Here is a 17,509-nt window from a genome sequence, read left to right as displayed (position 1 = left end):
TCTAAATAAAATTGTCACAAATTTAACAGACCCCACTCGATAGCAGGGCTGGTGTGAAGGCCTTTGGTCACACTCTCTGTCGCTCTCTGTTGTCCCTGGGGGTGCATCAGCTYCATGGCACAGGCAGCAGACAGGTAACAGCTGCCCAGCACTGGTAATTAATCCTTTAACACATAACTTCTGAAAATGAACAGGGAATGCAGTTCTTGGGACTAAAGCGGGGAGAAAATGGCCCTTTTGTAGCTTTTTTTCTCTTTATATATATATATATATATATATATTTTAGTATCTTTAGCAAAGGCCTCCAGAGCCCCTCTGGTCTCTCCCCTGCCTCTCTGACGTGTGGCTGTCACTGGGGGATTCAGACAGGGCAAGCTTCCTTCCTCCTGTACTGCCAGTCTTGCTCTTACAGCAGCATAATTATATCTATAATATACCACATTTATAATTATATAATCACATAATCCTTAAGGAGCTTTGAATCAGGAGAGGAAGGACTACTGGAGCACACAGCAGTGCCTTGTTGGCTTCAGGAGTGAGCTGGGGACAGGGGCTTTGCTTTGACTGATGGAAAGCTGGAGTTTYCCTCTGCTCCATGGCTTCTGACAATCAGGATGTGAATCCAGAGCCACCTGTCCTGGTGGCAGATCTGGTGGCACCAGGCTGTGCTGGTCACACGGATGTGTTGTTGCAGGTGGTGCAGCAAGCTGGTAACTCTTCCATAAATCCGAATCTGCAGTGAATCCTGCAGAGAGAAGGAGTTTAATTGATTGCATTTGTCAAACCTCACAGTGGGCTCATCCTTACCGTGGACCAGTGGTTCTGCTGAGCTGRAGAGGACAGGGAGCTGTGCAGGGAGCTGGAGCCCATGGCTCAGCAGGGCAGGGATGCTCCACCTGGGCTGGAGCTTTGATACCAGCTGGGATCCCAGAGCTGCTCTACCCTGGCCTGGAGTCCAGGGAATAAAATGTGTTAAAAGAAAAATAGCTTTTATCTTTGCTCCTTGATCTCTGTGTCTTCATAGTGCTGAAGAATTCAGGAGAAAAACATTTTTGCATTGGTGCACTGCTTATGGTCTACCTGCATGTTTACTTTTTAACAAGTGGGTAATTGTAATTACTGAACTAAAACTCTTCAGTTTGGAGTTCAGGRTGTGCTGAAGTGCTGCAGGGGATGGGGCTGGTGCGTGCAGAGAGAACCCAGGGGSAGCTGGTGTTTCACACCTGGGGAGCAGAGCAGAGTCCCTGGAGACCAGTGAAATGTCAGAGTCTCTGTCACTGCCGAGTGGTCCCACTTTGGGCTGTTTCTGTTTGATCTGGTTGTGTCTGAAGCTCCTTGAGAGCGTGGCTGTGTGTTTAACCTTGCCAAGGCTGCCGAGCAGGAGCYTTCCATCTGGGAGAGAGGACTAATTACACATGATAGTGTCTCCAAGCAGGAAAAAATGAAAGATTAATTGCTTCTTGCAGCAGGGAATGAGGCTGTAGCTGGAACCGCTGGTGCTGCAGACTCAGGGCTGTGTTTGTGCTGCGCTGCTCTGCAGTCGTGGCAGGACTTTTGTTCCACATTAATGTCCTGTCTGCTCGGGGTCTGTCCCAGAGCTCCCAAAGGGAGAAGCAGTGAGGTGCTCCAGAGGGATTGGCAGCCAAAACCCCCCTCCCTGTCCTGCTCTGCTGTTCCTCATTCCCAGCTCTGGCTCTCCTGGCTCTCCTGCTGGCAGGAGGCAGAGCTGCTGTGCCCACTGGGCTGGAGAGTCTGACCCACAGCTAGTGTCCATCTGACCCACAGTGAGGTCTCCAGGACCCAGAGGCAGCCTCTGTAATGTATTCCGGTTGGCAAACCTAATTATAGCTRGAGCTATTAGTAGAATGCATAATTATTTAAATTGTAGACAAAATAATCATTAAAATGACCTTCTTTGCATGATCCTGTTAAAGGTCATCTAATCAGAATGTGTTAATAAATATCAGAGTTGCTCTGGGAAGGTAACAGGCCAGCGTAGCTACATTTCAATTTTACATGTAATTTGTCCCCCYTTTGCAGCCTGGGGAGAGGATTTTGGGAGGAATTCCTTCACAGGAAAGGCTCCAGGTTGTGCCCCCAGGCCTCTCTCGCCCAGGTGGTGCCTGAGAACCCCAATCCCTCCTCACCACCCCCATCCTCCTGCGCTGCCCTGGCRGTGCTTTGGCAAACCCTCGCAGCCTTCCCGCAACTTGCTGCTCGCTGTTGTCCTGCTAATTAACTTCTGCAGCCCTGGTGCTGTGCCATCTGCCCCTGGAGCGAGGGCACCTGCTCGCTGCTCCGCGGCAGCCGGTGACAGTTCCCGTGGGATGAAGATGTCTCTGCCTTCCTTGCTCCCTCCCTCTGGTGCCTGCCCGGCCCCAGAGCCCGGCTCTGTCTGCTGCCTGCCATTGGGAAGCTGTCCCCTCGCTGTCTCGGTGACCCCAGGGTGGATGCAGCCCCTGGATGAAGGAAAGGCTGGGGTGGGTGGTTGGGTCTGTGCCCCTCCCACGGCTCTGGATTCCAGGGTTGGGGCTGAGCTGGGTTTGCAGCCCTTTAGGAGGATGATGAGAAGGGTGGTGCTGCCTGTGCCCACTCCGGTGGCACCAGTGGTGGTCCTGCAGGAGGAGGTGGTTCCAGGGGTCTCTGTGCTGTTCCAGCGCCTGGAGGCTGCAGGGRAGGTGCCCCGGGAGCCCTGCTTTCCTGGAAGTGCAATAAAATGACTTTCAAGGCATGTGTGAGTTACCAAACATGTCTGAAGGATGCTGAGATGCAAACGCTGCTGTGGGAGAGCAGCTGAGCTTGGCTCTTTCCTGCTGCTGGGAAAGAGAGAGTGTTTTATTTGGTGTTGGCAGCAGCAGCCAGAGAAGAACAACTGTCATCCATATCCCTCTGCAGTTGTCTGACGAGAGGATGAGGTCTTTTGTCAATAAAAAGGTATTTACTTGCTGGGAGCTGCCGGGGGCAGGCTGTGTTTGACACGGGAGCAGCCCCAGTGCGGGGCCCGTGGCCGTGTCTGCCGCCGGTCCTTCCCCGGGCGATTCCTCCTCCTGCTGCCTCCTCCCGCTGCCTGCCCAGCCCCTGCCCCTCGGGCCCTGGGCCCTGGGAGCTTGTCTGGGGCTGGAATGCTGGAAACTACACAGAAACGGTTCTGCTGTCACTCACTGGAGTAGCAATGCCAAAGTGCCTTTACAGCGTGACGGGCTYGGGCAGGCTGCTGAGGAGCAGTGAGAGTGGCTGAAAAGATGCTCCAGAATTATGGAATCACAGGCTGGCTTCAGTTGGAAGGGACTTCAAAGGCCACCTAGTTCCACCTCCTGCTGGAGCCCCAGCCATGACCTGTTTTCCTCTGGTGTGTAGCCTCCTTTGGGTGCTGTCTCTGTGATTTATTGCGGCTCTCCTCATTGACACGAAGCCCCATCACTCTCATTTCCTCGTTCCTGGCCTTCCTTGCATGGTTTTTGCTGGGATTTGGAGCTGTGGCTCTCCAAAGGTGATTTCCCAGCCGTGGGGAGGTGCATCCCCAGGGTGGCAGCTCCCAGACAGCACTGGTCCCTGTCTCTGGTGGATGCCATGGTCTCTTCTTCATCTTCCCCTCTCCCACATCCTAATGTCTGTAAGAACAACTTGCAGGATGCCACCTGGAGCTGTCCCACTGCCACCCCTGACCCAGCCTCTTGCAATCCATTCTTTCCCTGAAAGACCAGTTCTGTCTGCTGGGAGTTCTTCCCTGCATACTGGGGGGATTTTCCATATGGGAAATGTGGGAATCAAATGTGAGGTTTGGGGTTTATGTCCCTGCCAGGGTTTGTTGAGTGCAGGCATTAAGCTGTGGCTGTCTTGTATTTGCTATTATGCTGTTTAAATCRCTATGAAATTCACTTTAAAATGGTCTCTTCACATGAGCTGTGCTAATTCTTCTTCAGCAGAGATAATTTAAAGCTTTCTTTGCAATGAGACGGGGAAAGCAGCAGCCTCTAATCTTCAAGCAAAGCTCTGTGTTCTGTCAAACGCAGAGAATGTCAGTGCAGAGGTTTCACACAGCCGTGGCCGTCCGTGTGGGTGCAGCTGCCCCTTCCCGAGGCTCTGCTGCAGGAGAGGTGGAGTTCCAGTGCTCTGGGAGATCGGTGGCAGGGACACCTTTCACTGTCCCAGGSTGCTCCAAGCCCTGTCCAGCCTGGCCTTGGACACTTCCAGGGATGGGCAGCCTCAGCTTCTCTGGGCACCCTGTGCCAGGGCCTCCTCACCCTCACAGGGAGGAATTTTTTCCCAACATTTACACAAGGAAACAGGAGAAACTTTAAATGCAGTCAGTCAGGGCTGGGGTGTTGCACCAGCTCGTTTCAGAACAGAATCCTGCTGTTGAGCTGGGCAGCAGGAGCCGGGTGGGTTCTGCCACCTCTGCTGGGTCGGTGCCTGCAGGGCACCAGCTCCAAGCCCAGCAGCTCCTCGCCTTCCCTGGCTCCCAGCCCGGCTCCCTGCTCAGGCTGGCGTCCCTCGGTGCAGAGGCTGCTGGCTCTGTGGCAGCACTGCCTGGGAAGGGCAGAGCCTYGCCGAGCACTGCTTCTCCTCATGGCATTTTCCAGTTCTGCTCCTGCCCCGTTCTTCTGGCTGGCTCAGYGCTGGTGGGGGAGGAGAAGAGCCTTTTCTTTTCTTGGCAAACTTCTTTTTAACCATTCTTGTTTTAAGTCTCAGCATCTGCATACGCAGTGTTCTCGTCAGTCCTGTCTCCGTGGTACAAAAATAGTCTCTTTGTACAGCGACTCCAGCCTCGCTCAGAAATGATACCCAGAATTGCCGGCTTCTGGCACTTTCYGAGGCGCTGGTCAAGGTGACACAAGCCCCTCTGAGCCACAGCTCTTCCTCTCCAGGCCTGGCTGCTCCATCACCCTCTGGGTGTGGGTCTCCCCGGGCAGGGGGTGGGAGCAGAAGGTGAGCCCCGCTCGGGGCAGGGGGTGCTGGTTGGGGGAGCCCAGCCCCATTTTGGCACTCTGCTTTGCCAGCTCCGGCTTCCCGAACTCTGGGCTCCAGTGGGAATTCAACATCCTTCRCATCAAGTGGGAATTGTCTCCTTTTGCATAAAGCTTGTGTTTTTTATGAATGACTGAAGCTCTCACTTGCCTAAACAGGAATATCTGTTTCTGGAAGGGAGCGCAGCARCGGAGCGCTCGGGGGCGATCCCTCCCGTGGTATGTGGCTTCTCCCAGAGCTGCCCCCGGGTCCCCCTGCCCTTGTCTCACTTTGTGGGGGCTGATCTGGGGGATGCAGAGCCTGGAGGCACTGCAGGATGCAGGACTGGGCAGCCAGAGACCTCCCATCTCCCAGGACAYTGGMARTGAATCGGGATCACAGCRYGGTTTGGGTTGGAACCTTCCAGACCATCTCTTGGCTGCCTGCCCTGAATTTCGTGGGGGGAATCTCCCTCATCTCCTGTTCTATCCTAAAATCCAGGCTGAGGTTTTTCTGCTCTCTGTCTCAGGAACACCAAAGGCTTTCAGACCTACAGGGTCGTTGACAGAACTGGCTGCTTGGGATGGCCAGAAGACATGCTGACTGTGATCCCTTGTCCCCTGCACCTTCCTGCACCATTGCTGCCACAGGAGCTGCCAGCTGCAGCCAGGCTAGCAGCTGTGTCTGGAAACAGTTTCCTTGGGGTAAAATGTGAGATATTTCCAGTCTCAGTGCCTTGGCTGAAGCCTGTACCTGATCCCTGGCCCTGCACAGACTGAGTTAAAGGAAGCTCTGTTGGTTTTCCCCATCCTGGGTGCCATYGGGGTTATCTGTGGTGCTGAGCAAGGAAGCAGAATGCTGGTGATTAATGCAGCTGGAAGTTCCAATGCAACAGTGCTGGGAAATTAATTTCAGGGGGATGGAATGTATTGGCAGCGATGTTACAGCTCGCTTCTGATTCCACTCTTTATTTATTTACTCCGCTCGCAGTGCCCTGAAAAGGTGTCTTTGCTAATGCCCGGGCAGCTTTCCAGGCCATTAAAAAGCTGCTCAGCTCAAATGATGGAGCCGGGAGCTGAGCCTCATCCCTAACCCTTAAACAATTAACCTGAGATGAAATCAAGCTGCTCCGTGCCGGAACCTTCCCCTCTCCTGCGCTGCTCCAGGGACTGTGGAGCACCAGCCTTGGCAGCCTCTTCTTCTCAGCCTCCTCTGCTCAGGCTCTCCTGAGCTCCCAGGATTGTCCTCTCTTGCATGGAAGATACAAAAAAATGCCAGTCCCCTGCTCTGCTGCAGTGCTTTGTGCCAGTGCTCAGTCCTATCTCCCTGCTCACAAGTTGTTTCTTCTGGAGGTTTCCACTGGCACAGGGTGCCCRGAGMAGCTGTGGATCCCTGGAARTGTCCAAGGCCAGGCTGGACWGGGCTTGGAGCAGCCTGGTYTAACAGAAGATGTCCCTGCCCAGGGCAGGGGTGGGACTGGAYGGTCTTTAAGGTCTCACCCAACCCAAACCATTTTGGGATKTTGTGATTTGGGTTTGTTTGGCTCTAACTCCTGCTGATCCTTGCTGGAGCCCGGGAGTTTGTCTGGTGCCTGCACAAGGGATAAAGGGATGAATTGGGCTCTGCTGAGTTTTCAGACTCTGCTGCTGGGCTAAAATCTGCCCTTGCTTTTAAGAAAGTTCAAAATATTAAAGTTTTCCCTAAGCAGCTTGAATCCCTGCAGCTTTGAGGGGAGTTTGAGGGGAGGACTGGCACCAGAGAACGGAGATGTTTCCTAGGCAGGTTTAATTTAGATGGAATCATGGGTGGTTTTTCCTGCTCTGCGTGGAAGTTGGGCAGTGTCCAGCCCTTCTGTTGGTTCGTACCTACCAATTTCACCTGGTGTGTTTTCCATGCTAAGACTGAGTTATTGAAAAACAATAAATCCCCAGCCAAGCCAGTGCATTGCTTTTTCATTGTTATGGCAACCATATAAAGAGAATAAAGCTGGATCCTGGTGATTGCTGGAAAAGGTCCCCACGAGTCYGTGGCAGTTGACTGAAGTCCATTAGCAGCACCTCCAGAGCCAGCTGGCACTTGGAATGGGAAGAGCAGGGGTGCCTTGCCAACATTTGATGCAAGTTTATAATCTTTGTCCTTTATTTTCCTCCCAGGATCCGCGGAGCAAACACAAATTTAAAATCCACACGTACTCCAGCCCCACCTTCTGTGACCACTGCGGGTCGTTGCTGTACGGGCTCATCCACCAGGGGATGAAATGTGACAGTAAGTGATGGCATGGTGGGGGGCTCAGGCACCCCAAGAGGCTGGTGTGGAGCTGCAGGGCTCTGGGTACCCGAGGGGCACCAGTGTGGGATGTCCCCGGGGCTGCTGCAGGGAGAGGGGAGGGAAAGGGGTTGGGATTGGGGGAGAACCTCCCTGCAAAACTCTGCAGCAGCATCCCCCCAAAACCCCTTTGTACAGCATCCCTAGTGCAGCAACATCCCTCCAAATCCCTTTGCACAGCATCCCCAGTGCAGCAGCATCCCTCCACATCCCTTTGTACAACATCCCCAGTGCAGCAGCATCCCCCCCACATCCCTTTTGGCAGCATCCCCACATCCCCCTGTGCAGCAGCATCCCCCAAACACCTTCTCCATTCGCACCCCCCCAGCAGCATCCCCGGTAGCGCCCTTGCAGCATCCGCCCTCCTCCACCCTGCCCGCAGCATCCTTGCAGCATCGCCCCGCCGCTCTGCAGCGCTGGCTCCGAGTGACACCCTGTGGCCGTGGCCATGCGGTGCCAGCGCGGGGATTGCTGCGCGGGGAGGAGAAAACGGGGGGTGGAAGCAGAGGGAGAGGATGGAATCGGTAATTTTCYAAGTTAATCCTGTGTGTTCCTATTTAAGGGGACTGGGACAGGCGCTGGCGGCGGGAGCAGCGAGCTTGGCTGCTCCTTGCTCAGGGATCGGGAAGCTTGGCTGCCGTGGGAACAGCATATTCCCTAGAACGTTGGGAATCTTGCCAAGGGGAAGTGAATTGCTTTAAAATGTAAACACATATATATGGATCTTTATATATAGAGAGAGAGATCTTTATACCTCTCTATATATGCAGATACCCAGGTAATTTTTAGTGCCCCTGTTTTGGCTCCYGGTGGATCCAGCTGAGCACCTGGGGGTGGTGGAGGAGAAGTTTAATGAGTCAGCAAACCCCAAGGAGTTTAGMAAGGCCTCGAAAGCTGGGGTTTCTCAGGCAGGACCCAGAGCTGCTGCCAGGGGGTCCCTGTGGGTCCCTGGGGTCCCAGGCTCTGTGGGATCTCCAGAAGGTCCATTTGCCGTGTGTTTATCCAGAATCCCTCACACCATCCCGCTTTCAGAGGAGGACAGGTTGTGCCCATGCCCTTCTCACGTACCCTGTCAGCAGTGCCAGGGTGCTGAGTGTCCCCTTGTGTCCCCTTGTGTCCCCTTGTGTCCCTCAGCCTGCATGATGAACGTGCACAAGCGCTGTGTGATGAACGTGCCCAGCCTGTGCGGGACGGACCACACGGAGCGCCGGGGCCGCATCTACATCCGAGCTGACATCGACAAGGACGTGCTCACCGTCGTAGGTACGTGTGTGACGGGGCTGTCTGGGGCTGCAGTGCCTGCTGTCAGTGCCCAGCAGCCCTGCAGGGCAGGACAAGGGTTGAGCTTTCTCCAGGCACTCTGCAGCCCTCGGGCAAAGCCTGGCTGCRGCTCTGGCAGCTCCATGTATTCATAGCACTTCCAGTCACAAATGCTTTTTGAATGATGTAAAATTCCAGCACCTGCAGGACCCTGGGAAGGGTGTGGTTTGTGGCAGGGAATGGGATTATCCCATCTCTAGAGGCTTTTTCCACCCGGATTTTGAGAAGATAATGATGTGTAAACACCCCACAAAACATTTAGCCACGTTCTCCCGAAGCCTCTTGTCCCCAGCAYGGGGACACCAGCCCAGGATGTGACTCTGGGGCTCGTGGAGCAGTGCCAGCGGGGTGGAGGCACGGATTGCTGTCGGTGGGCACAGCAGTGCCAGCCTGCGGGGTTTGTGTGGTGCAGCTGAGCTGTGCCGTGCTGGGAGGAGGTTCCTGCCCACGCCGGGTGACCGGGCAGCTCCGGGCACTGGGCTCTGCAGGGGCGGCCGAGCTGTCATGGATATTCCCAGCTGAGTCAAAGCCAGGGCTGTGAAGTGTGAATGCCCCCCTGTGCCCACGCTTCCACGGCTGGTGGCCCTGTGTGGGTCTGGCACCCCGGGCTGGGACAYCCAGGGCAACACYGGATCYTTCTCCACCATCCCACYGCCCTGGCTGGCTCTCCCCGCAGGMGTCTGGCTTCCCACATCCTGTCACAGAGCAGCCCTGACATCCCCAGAGTTAGTTTCTGTGGGATGGGGCTGGCTCTGTGGGATCCCGTGGTGCTCCTCGCCGCTCTGATGGGTGCTTATCCTCTGGGGAGAGCCATCAGGAGCAGTCTCAAAAAAAAAAAAATACCAAGTTGTTGAAAATGTTAATGAAAAATWGAAAAAAAGTTGTGGAGGATTTTATAATTTGGTTTTTATTTTATTTGTCCTTAAGGGAGAGCCTCAGTGGACCAGGCAGAACTATGTTTTCATCAGTCCTGCTTACCAGGTGTCTTCCTGAAGGTTGGACTTTGTGATCTTGGAGGTCTCTTCCAGCCTTAATGATCCTGTGGTTCCATCCAGCCTCCATCAGATGGGTGCAGAGCTCACCCTCCTGCCAGCACCACAGGCTCCCACTGCTCTGGAGGCAGGGGAGGAGCTCCCCTGGCCTCCTTCTGTGCAGCTGGATTCTCATTTCTTCAGCTGGCTTTGAAAGGCTGTTTTATTTCTGGCCCTTTATGGAGGTGTTGGTGAAAACGTGTCAGCTGTTGGCTTTTCCAGAAAGGAAGGGAAGCGTGCTGAGCTCTCCAGCTCTGCCTTGGAGCTGGCAGAGGAGTGGGAGTGCTTTGGGAGAGGAGAGCTGGGCCCTGGGGAGCCCAGATGGCCCCAAAGCAGAGTGGGCACCCAGCCCTTGGGAGATGGAGCCACCCAGTGCTGTGCTGGCACCGCTGAGGGACCACCTGCAATCCTGGGGACAGCTCTGGGTGCCTCACAGAGAGGGGGACATTGAGGGGCTGGAGCATGGCCAGGGAAGGGAATGGAGCTGGGGAAGGGTCTGGAGCTCCAGGAGCAGCTGAGAGAGCTGGGAACGGGGCTGAGCCTGGAACAAAGGGGGATCAGGGGGGACCTTGTGGCTCTGCACAACTCCCTGACAGGAGGGGACAGCCGGGGGGATCGGGCTGTGCTCCAGGGAACAGGGACAGGAGGAGAGGGAACGGCCTCAGGCTGGGCCAGGAGAGGTTTATGTTGGATACTGGGAGAATTCCTTCATGGAAATGCTGTCCAGCCCTGGCACAGCTGCTCAGGGCAGGGGTGGAGTCCCATCCCTGGAGAGATTTAACAGCCGTGTGGATGTGGCACTTGGGGACATGGGGCAGTGGTGGCCTTKGCAGTGCTGGAGCAATGGATCATCCAGGCACTGCTCATCCAGGCTGGCCTCAGAGGAATTTCCCAGCCGAGCCAATTGCTGCAGGACGTGCCCGTGTTGGGAGGCGGCGGGCGGGGGCACAGCCAGAACCAGAACCAGAACCAGAGCCTGAGCCTGAGCCTGAGCCAGAGCCTGAGCCTGAGCCTGAGCCTGAGCCTGAGCCTGAGCCTGAGCCTGAGCCTGAGCCAGGCTGCCTCGGAGCAGATGGCGGGTGGGAAATGCCCTTTCGGCGTTTTCTGCAGGATTGCCGGTGCGGGGCGGGCAGGGGTGGGTGGATTTCTGTCGGGGACGGGCTCAGGGTGGGGGAGCAGCCCCCGATCCGGGCAGGGCTGGGAGGCGGCGCTGCCCGAGGGGTGAGCCCCCCTTCAGTCCTGCTGCTCGGGGAACTGCTGGGGATCGGGGACATCCCTCTGGCTCACCAGCTGGGCGGACCCTTGCCCAGCATTTTGGGAGGCTTTCCCGTGGCCAAGAGCATCCCATCTGCGGGGTGTGAAGGTGCCCGGGGCGGGGAGGAGCGGGCAGGGCAGGGCCGGTGCCTGCAGGCGGCAGCACGGGCACGGACAACTGCTGTTGGATTTTCCTCTTCTTCGAGATGGCAAATTGTACAGGGAATTTGCCGTGTGCTCTTCAGCTCTGTGCTTTGCTTTGCTCTTACTCGGATTTTTTTTTTCTTTTCTTTGTAAACGTGATCTTTCCTTCCCGATGGAAAACACAGATTTTCATGGAATCATTGAATCCTGGAATGGTTTGGATTGGAAGGGACTTTAACACTCATCTCAGAAGCTCATGGGCAGGGGCACCTGCCTCTGTCTCTGTCCAGCCTGGTCTTGGACACTTCCAGGATCCAGGGGCAGCCACARCTTCTCTGGGCATCCTGTGCCAGGGCCTYCCCACCCTCACAGGGAAGAATTCCCAGGATTTGGGATGTGGGATGTGTCTCTGAGCCCCTGGTCTGGGAGGCAGATGTGCAGCAGGCGAGGCATCGCCTGGCTCATGTGGGACAGGAGCAAATGCACATTCACACTCCCTGTCCTGCTCTGGGCTTTGATCAAGTGTCTTATTAGTGGGAAAATTAGTGTGTAATCTATCAGGAAATCCCAGCACATTAACGTGGCATTGCTCAGTTCTGCTTCTGTAACAGMAAAGCTGCCCAATGCAGATTATGCTGAGCCTGTCGTATTAAGGGACATGAATATTCGAGTCTGGGAAATGGAGGGTTGGGAAGATGTGAAGGCTGYGAGTCCATTGAAGCTGTTGCTGCTCCAGGGTGGCTGCTGCATGGAGGGTGCATGGAGGATTCTGTGCATGGCTCCTCTCCAGAGCTGGCTCTTCCCACCTCGTTCYGTGTCCRCCGTGTGTCAGAGCATCCCACTGCRCCTTCGTGTCTCCTCTCAGGGGAGCGGTGGGTAAAGGGACAAGGTCTAAAAGGTTAAAAGGGATTAGGGGACAGAAGAACTGAAGGGTTTGTGCTGTGGGCAGTGGAGAACCCTCYGTGTCACCTTTGCCCAGGTGTGTGGGGCAGAGGGTGCCCTGTGCTCTGCCAAGGCTGTGTGACAGTGCCACCTGGGGTTCCCTCCTCTCCCTCAGGAATGGTGGCCAAGTGCTGATGTTCCCGGTGGTTCCTGCACTGCCAAGAGCCCCCCTTGGGCCCACGGTGCCAGCTGAGCCCCCCAGTGCTCCTGGCAGTGCCTGCGGGGACCGGAGCTTCCCTATTTACCCATCTGATGAGGGAAAACAGTGACCAAAACTGAAACAAATTATGCTGTGATTAGATAAACGAGCTGGAAGTGCGTTAATTAATAATCACCGGCCCAGGCAGATGCAGCCATAATGAGTCCTGTGCCTTTCCCATTGTATGAGCATGTGCAAATATATTCTTATCAGAGCGTTAATTAAGTGTTTTAACTCACAAGGGTGTTAATCTGAGTGCAGGGCGCTGGCTGGGATGGGRCTGCTCCTGGCTGGGGATTTTGGTGCTGTTGCAGGGAGGAAGAGGAGTGGTGCAGCTCAGCCCAAGAGCTTTTCCCTCTCCAAAATCCCATCCAGGAGCTGTGGAATCGAGGGTGCTGCTGGCAGAGCCGTGGAGAGGCAATGGGCTGGGATGAGGTGGTGGATCCTGTAGTGAGCCAGGCTTTGGAAGGGTTTTTCACAGGTCTATAGAATCCTGGAGTGGTTTATTTTMCAGACCATCCAGCYCTCACCGTGGRCAGGAACACCTTCCATTAGACYAKGKTRCTCCAAGCCCTTGAACCCTTCCAGGGATGTGACAGCCACAGTTTCTCTGGGCAWTCTGTGCCARTGCCTTTTCCTTTGGAAGGCAGTGGGAAGCAGAACTTCCTGCACTGAACACATCCATGGTCCTGTGTGCTCAGAGAGGAGGGGACAGGATGTGACAGCCCATGGGAACCRCCTGGAGAGCGGGGTAGGAGTGGGTTTGTTGTAGGCTTTTTTTTTTTAATTTCACGTCAAAGTGAACCCCCTGTGGCGTATTTAGGAAATAACTTTCTGGGGGTTTTTTTATCCAATGTGTATTAATCTTGCCTTTCYTTGAACACCTGGGGGCTGGAGAAAGGGCCTTGCCCTGCTCTCACAGCCACAGTGAGCTCCTGACCATGCCCTCTGTGGTCACTGAGTGCCCAGACAGCCCGTGTTCCTCCCTGCTTTGGGCATGTGGCAGACTGATGCTGCTTCCCACGTTTCCCATGGGGATGTGGGTGTCTCTTCCCAAGCCTGTTCCCGCAGTTACGGCTGCCTGAGTAATTCAGGGATGTTGTCTGAATCGTTATTGAGAAGCTATTGCAAATGTTGCAGAATAAATTATTGAAATGTCATTCACCCAGCTCTGCCTGCCCTGGCCCTGTGAGGCAGAGGGGTGACATCCCCTTCTCCTGGCAGTGGAGCAGCATCCCTGCTGCTGTGGGAATTGTGTGGAGGAGGAGAACACATTCCAGAGATGTCCAGAGATGTCCAGGATTTACCAACACCTTGTCCTGGCCATGGCCTGAGCCCACAGTGGCACCTCCTTGGCCAGACTTGGTAGCCAGAGTGATTTAGGACTTACTTTAAATGGGATCGTAATATTCTTACTCATCGCTGTTAATAATGATGTTACTACTTCTTAATGATGCACAAAACTGTCAGGATATGAGAGATGTGAAACTGTTTTACATCAAATTTAACTGTCAAATAAATGCTATMAACGTTGGCGAGGAGCATGTCTCCCCTGCCGTGAGGTATCGCTGCTGCRCCGCTCCAGGTTTTTATTTTTCCTTCACTTAATTGTTGATTTCTGCTTGAAAAGTCAGGAAGTTTCTTAAGGTCAAGCAGAAACATTTTGKTTTTTTTAAATGAATAGATAAAATTATTCCCATTAATGAAATTTTGAGGCCTGCACGCTGAGATAATAACATGAGGTAATCAAATCTCATGCTTCAGGGCATAAACTGATTAACTGCGAGGGCCAGGAACAACTTCTCCTGTTCCTTAAAGAAGCGAAGGGYGGCCTGATAAACAACAGAGGGTTGTTCATTAGCCTCCAGAGGATGCTGTGGTGCCTGTTGGGACAGTGGAACACAGAGCAGAGTGGGAGCTGATTCTGTGTGACATCATTTTATGTCTCCTCCCAGCGAGGGGACACCAGCCCATGTGAGACCTCAGAACCACATTCTGCTGCTCACATGGGGATTCCTCGAGTGCTGCTGCTGACCCTGGAGCAGTGAAGGGGGAGGGCACCAACGAGGACTGTACCCACTGCCCTGCCCTGGTGCTGCTGCTCAGTGCCCAGTCCTGGCACTGGCAGTGAGCTGTCCCCACTTCCCCGAGGCTCCCACAGCTCCCTGTGCTGCAGGTGGGCACTGAAAACATTTCCATCATCATTTAAAGCCAGGAAAGTGACAAAAAGGCTCCAGGGGAGTGTGTGCACAGGCCCCAGTCCAACAGAGCACTGGGAGCACCGTTCCCTGTGCTGTGGCAGCAYCAGGGTCACACAAGGAGCCCCAAGGTGGTGGCACTGGCTGGGCTTTAAGATTCCTCCCACCCCAAACTATTCGAGGCTTCAATGATTCCATGACAGCATCCCTGGCGAGCTCCCCTGTGCCACTGTCGGGGATGAAGTCATTYCTTCCCTGTGCCAGAGGGGCAGGAGGTGGCGGGGCTGCTGCAGCTGCCTCCTCCCCTGGGTGTGAGGAGCACAGAGCTGCAGGATGGAGGGGGCAGMGGCGCTTCCCGGCAGGCTCACACCTCTCCCTGTCTCACGAGCTGCTGGCAGGGCTGTCACGTTTGATAAATGAGCTCGTTTATAAATGCAGAGTTGAATTTTGGCTACGAGTTTGATTCCGTGGAGCTGGAAATTGGGCAGCGCTTCGGGAGCGCAGCGATAGATGGCAGATTTTGGGGCATTGATTTGCTTTTCAAAACTCCCGAGTTCCCAGCCTCATCAGAAATTCCTCACTGGTGAGTTGGGAACTGGGCAATTGGTTTTACTCTTCTGACTCTGGAAGTGCCTTTTGACATCCTGTAGTGCTGCATGTGCACCTGGAGTCATTTCCTCCTCCTGGAATTGAGGGGTGAAGCTGAACCCCCCCTTGAGCCCCACAGCGGAGCTGTTGGTGGGATCTGCTGGGGTTTCAGGCTGTTCCCGACCTGACAGGACCTCTGTGCCTGATCCCTGGGCTTCGTGTCCACCTGGGGATGGGGCTCTGCTCTGGGCTGCCTTGCAAACAGCTTTTCCCCAGGTTATGGCTCGGCTCCATCCTGACCCACCGGACTTCCCATCTCTGACATCTATGCTCAGGCTGGGGGGAAGATAAGATCCTTCTCCTGGCAGAGAGGCCCTTCTGGACTTAATCTGGCTGAAGAGACTCRGCTCAGCCTGGCTGTATTTAATTTGTCCAAGCTGCAATCCAATTACAAGCAGCTGAGTCACTCGGCTTCGCTCTTCCCGCTCTGCTCCTGCTTCCCGGAGGAGCTGCTCCGGCCCCTGGAGCCGGGGTGGTGCTGCCAAGCGGGCAAGTGGTGGTGTCCTGTGGGCAAATGATGGTCCCTGTGGGTGTCCTGGAGTCCCCCAGCTCAGCCCCAGGGGCCCCAGCCGTGCTGGATCCTTTGGGTCCCTGCTCCACCCTGTCGCCGTTTCCACTCCTCGAGGAAAGCTCCATCCCCAGGCCCCYACAAATCAGTGCAATTCTGCTTCCCAAGGGGCAAGGGGAAACAAATCAGCTTAAACTGCTTAAAACTGAGAGCAAACAACAAATCATCCTGTCAGAAAGTAAAAATAATCTCCTGAGTCGACCCTGCAGCCTCCCCCATCCACGAGAGCTGCGTTTGCTYGGCGTTAATTATGTCGTTCCTCATGTAATGCCCATGTCTGCACAGATCCAGTTTAATTCTGCTTTTAATCACTATTTTCACACTTACTCTTGGCACGCAGGGAAGTTGTCAGTTGTTGGGTATTTTTATAGCTGGAATACTGAATTTAATCCTTTTTCTCTTCTCCAGTAAGAGATGCTAAAAACCTAGTTCCTATGGACCCTAATGGCTTGTCAGATCCCTACGTGAAGCTTAAACTAATCCCTGACCCCAAAAACGAAAGCAAACAGAAGACCAAAACTATCAAGTGCTCCCTGAATCCTGAGTGGAATGAGACATTTAAATTGTAAGTACAAGGAAAATGTTTAAATTTGTAAAGTGAATTTTCTCCCCACCAAGAATTAATGTGACATTATTTGCTCTGATTTAATTATTCAGAGGCATTGATCTGATTCAAGTGAGAAATGATTCTYTTTGTTCTGTAAGTGACACAGARGCACTCAAACCTCTGCCYTGACCCTGCTCAAAGCTTGAGTGTGTCAGGGCAGGAAATCCATGCTCTCTGTGTGAATYGGATGTGCCTGGGAAATTAAAAATYGGAGACCTCAAGGGGCACTGAGGATCATCCCTTCACYTCCCTCCGTGTTCTTGTGGAGCATGGGGTCCCACGGTGATGTGGYTATGGCTACCAGGGTGAAACCATCCCTTTTCTTTTCCTCTCTTGCAGCCAGCTGAAAGAGGCAGACAAAGACAGGAGGTTGTCTGTGGAGATCTGGGACTGGGATCTGACCAGCAGGAATGATTTCATGGGCTCCTTGTCCTTCGGGATCTCGGAGCTGCAGAAGTCGGGAGTGGATGGATGGTGAGCTGGGGTTGTTTTACAGACATYGAGGGCACAGAGCAGCCCAGGGGGTTTGTAGGTGGTGGCAGGTGTGGCAGCCCCCAGACCTTGCCAGCTCCCTTCTGCCACTGCCCACCTGTCCCAGCCGTGTGGAAGGTGCTGCTGCAGCTCTGGGGCTGGTGAGGGTCACTGGTGTCACATCTCCGGAGTGCCAGGGCAGTGTCCGAGTGCCCAGCATGGCCTGGCTTAGTCTGACCTCTCCATGTCCTCAGGCTGGGGGTCTTGGGGAGCTTTTCCTTTCCCGGGGCACACACAGTACCCTGGGCTGCTCTGCTTGAGGGACTGGGGCTCCCACAGGCTCTCATTGCGGGGGGTTTGGGGAGGAGCATCTGCCAAACAGGCCTTTCCAGCATTTTCTGCTTGGATTCTCTCAGTTTCTGACCTAAAGAGATGCCGTGGCTTCCTCAGGCGAGTGGGAGAGCAGGGCAGTGAGGGATCCCTGTGAGCTGTGGCTCCTGCTGGAGCTGAGGGCTGGGGAGGGCACTGCTCAGGGCAAGGAGAAGCTGTAGTGTGTGAGATCACAGCCACTCCTGAGCACGGAGCCACGGCCCCAGCGGGTCTGGAACACCCCTGCGTGGGGCTCTGCATTGCCATTCCATCTCCCCCAGCAGGACACACGCTGCTTTATTTCCCTGTTGTTCCCACAGGCACTGGTGCCTGAGAGCTGTTACCTGTCCATGGCGAGTGCAATAATTGAAAACAGATATTAAATGTCTTTTGGAAACCAAACCCTGCATGTAATTAGGCTGCATTCACAAGCTGAWTGAATACCCCAGGCTGGTTTTTCTGCCATGGAAGGTGAACATGTCTCCC

The 17,509-nt window shown here is 54.5% G+C and overlaps 1 protein-coding gene across 2 annotated transcripts in view; it reads left to right on the top strand.

Annotated features, from left to right (window-relative positions):
• PRKCB (protein kinase C beta) overlaps positions 1 to 17,509 on the top strand; it is a 92,946-nt gene that overhangs the window by 42,431 nt on the left and 33,006 nt on the right. For both annotated transcript variants that reach the window (XM_057371213.1, XM_057371212.1), the window contains exons 4-7: positions 7,101 to 7,212; positions 8,407 to 8,535; positions 15,985 to 16,141; positions 16,523 to 16,657. In XM_057371213.1, coding sequence (XP_057227196.1) covers positions 7,101 to 7,212; positions 8,407 to 8,535; positions 15,985 to 16,141; positions 16,523 to 16,657 — 533 coding nt within the window. The remainder of the gene's footprint in view (positions 1 to 7,100; positions 7,213 to 8,406; positions 8,536 to 15,984; positions 16,142 to 16,522; positions 16,658 to 17,509) is intronic.

This window comes from Malurus melanocephalus, unplaced genomic scaffold (assembly GCF_030028575.1).
Source record: "Malurus melanocephalus ecotype Western Australia unplaced genomic scaffold, MMel_1.1 scaffold_143, whole genome shotgun sequence".
Classification (NCBI taxonomy): domain Eukaryota; kingdom Metazoa; phylum Chordata; class Aves; order Passeriformes; family Maluridae; genus Malurus; species Malurus melanocephalus.
This window is presented reverse-complemented; position numbering and strand designations above follow the sequence as displayed.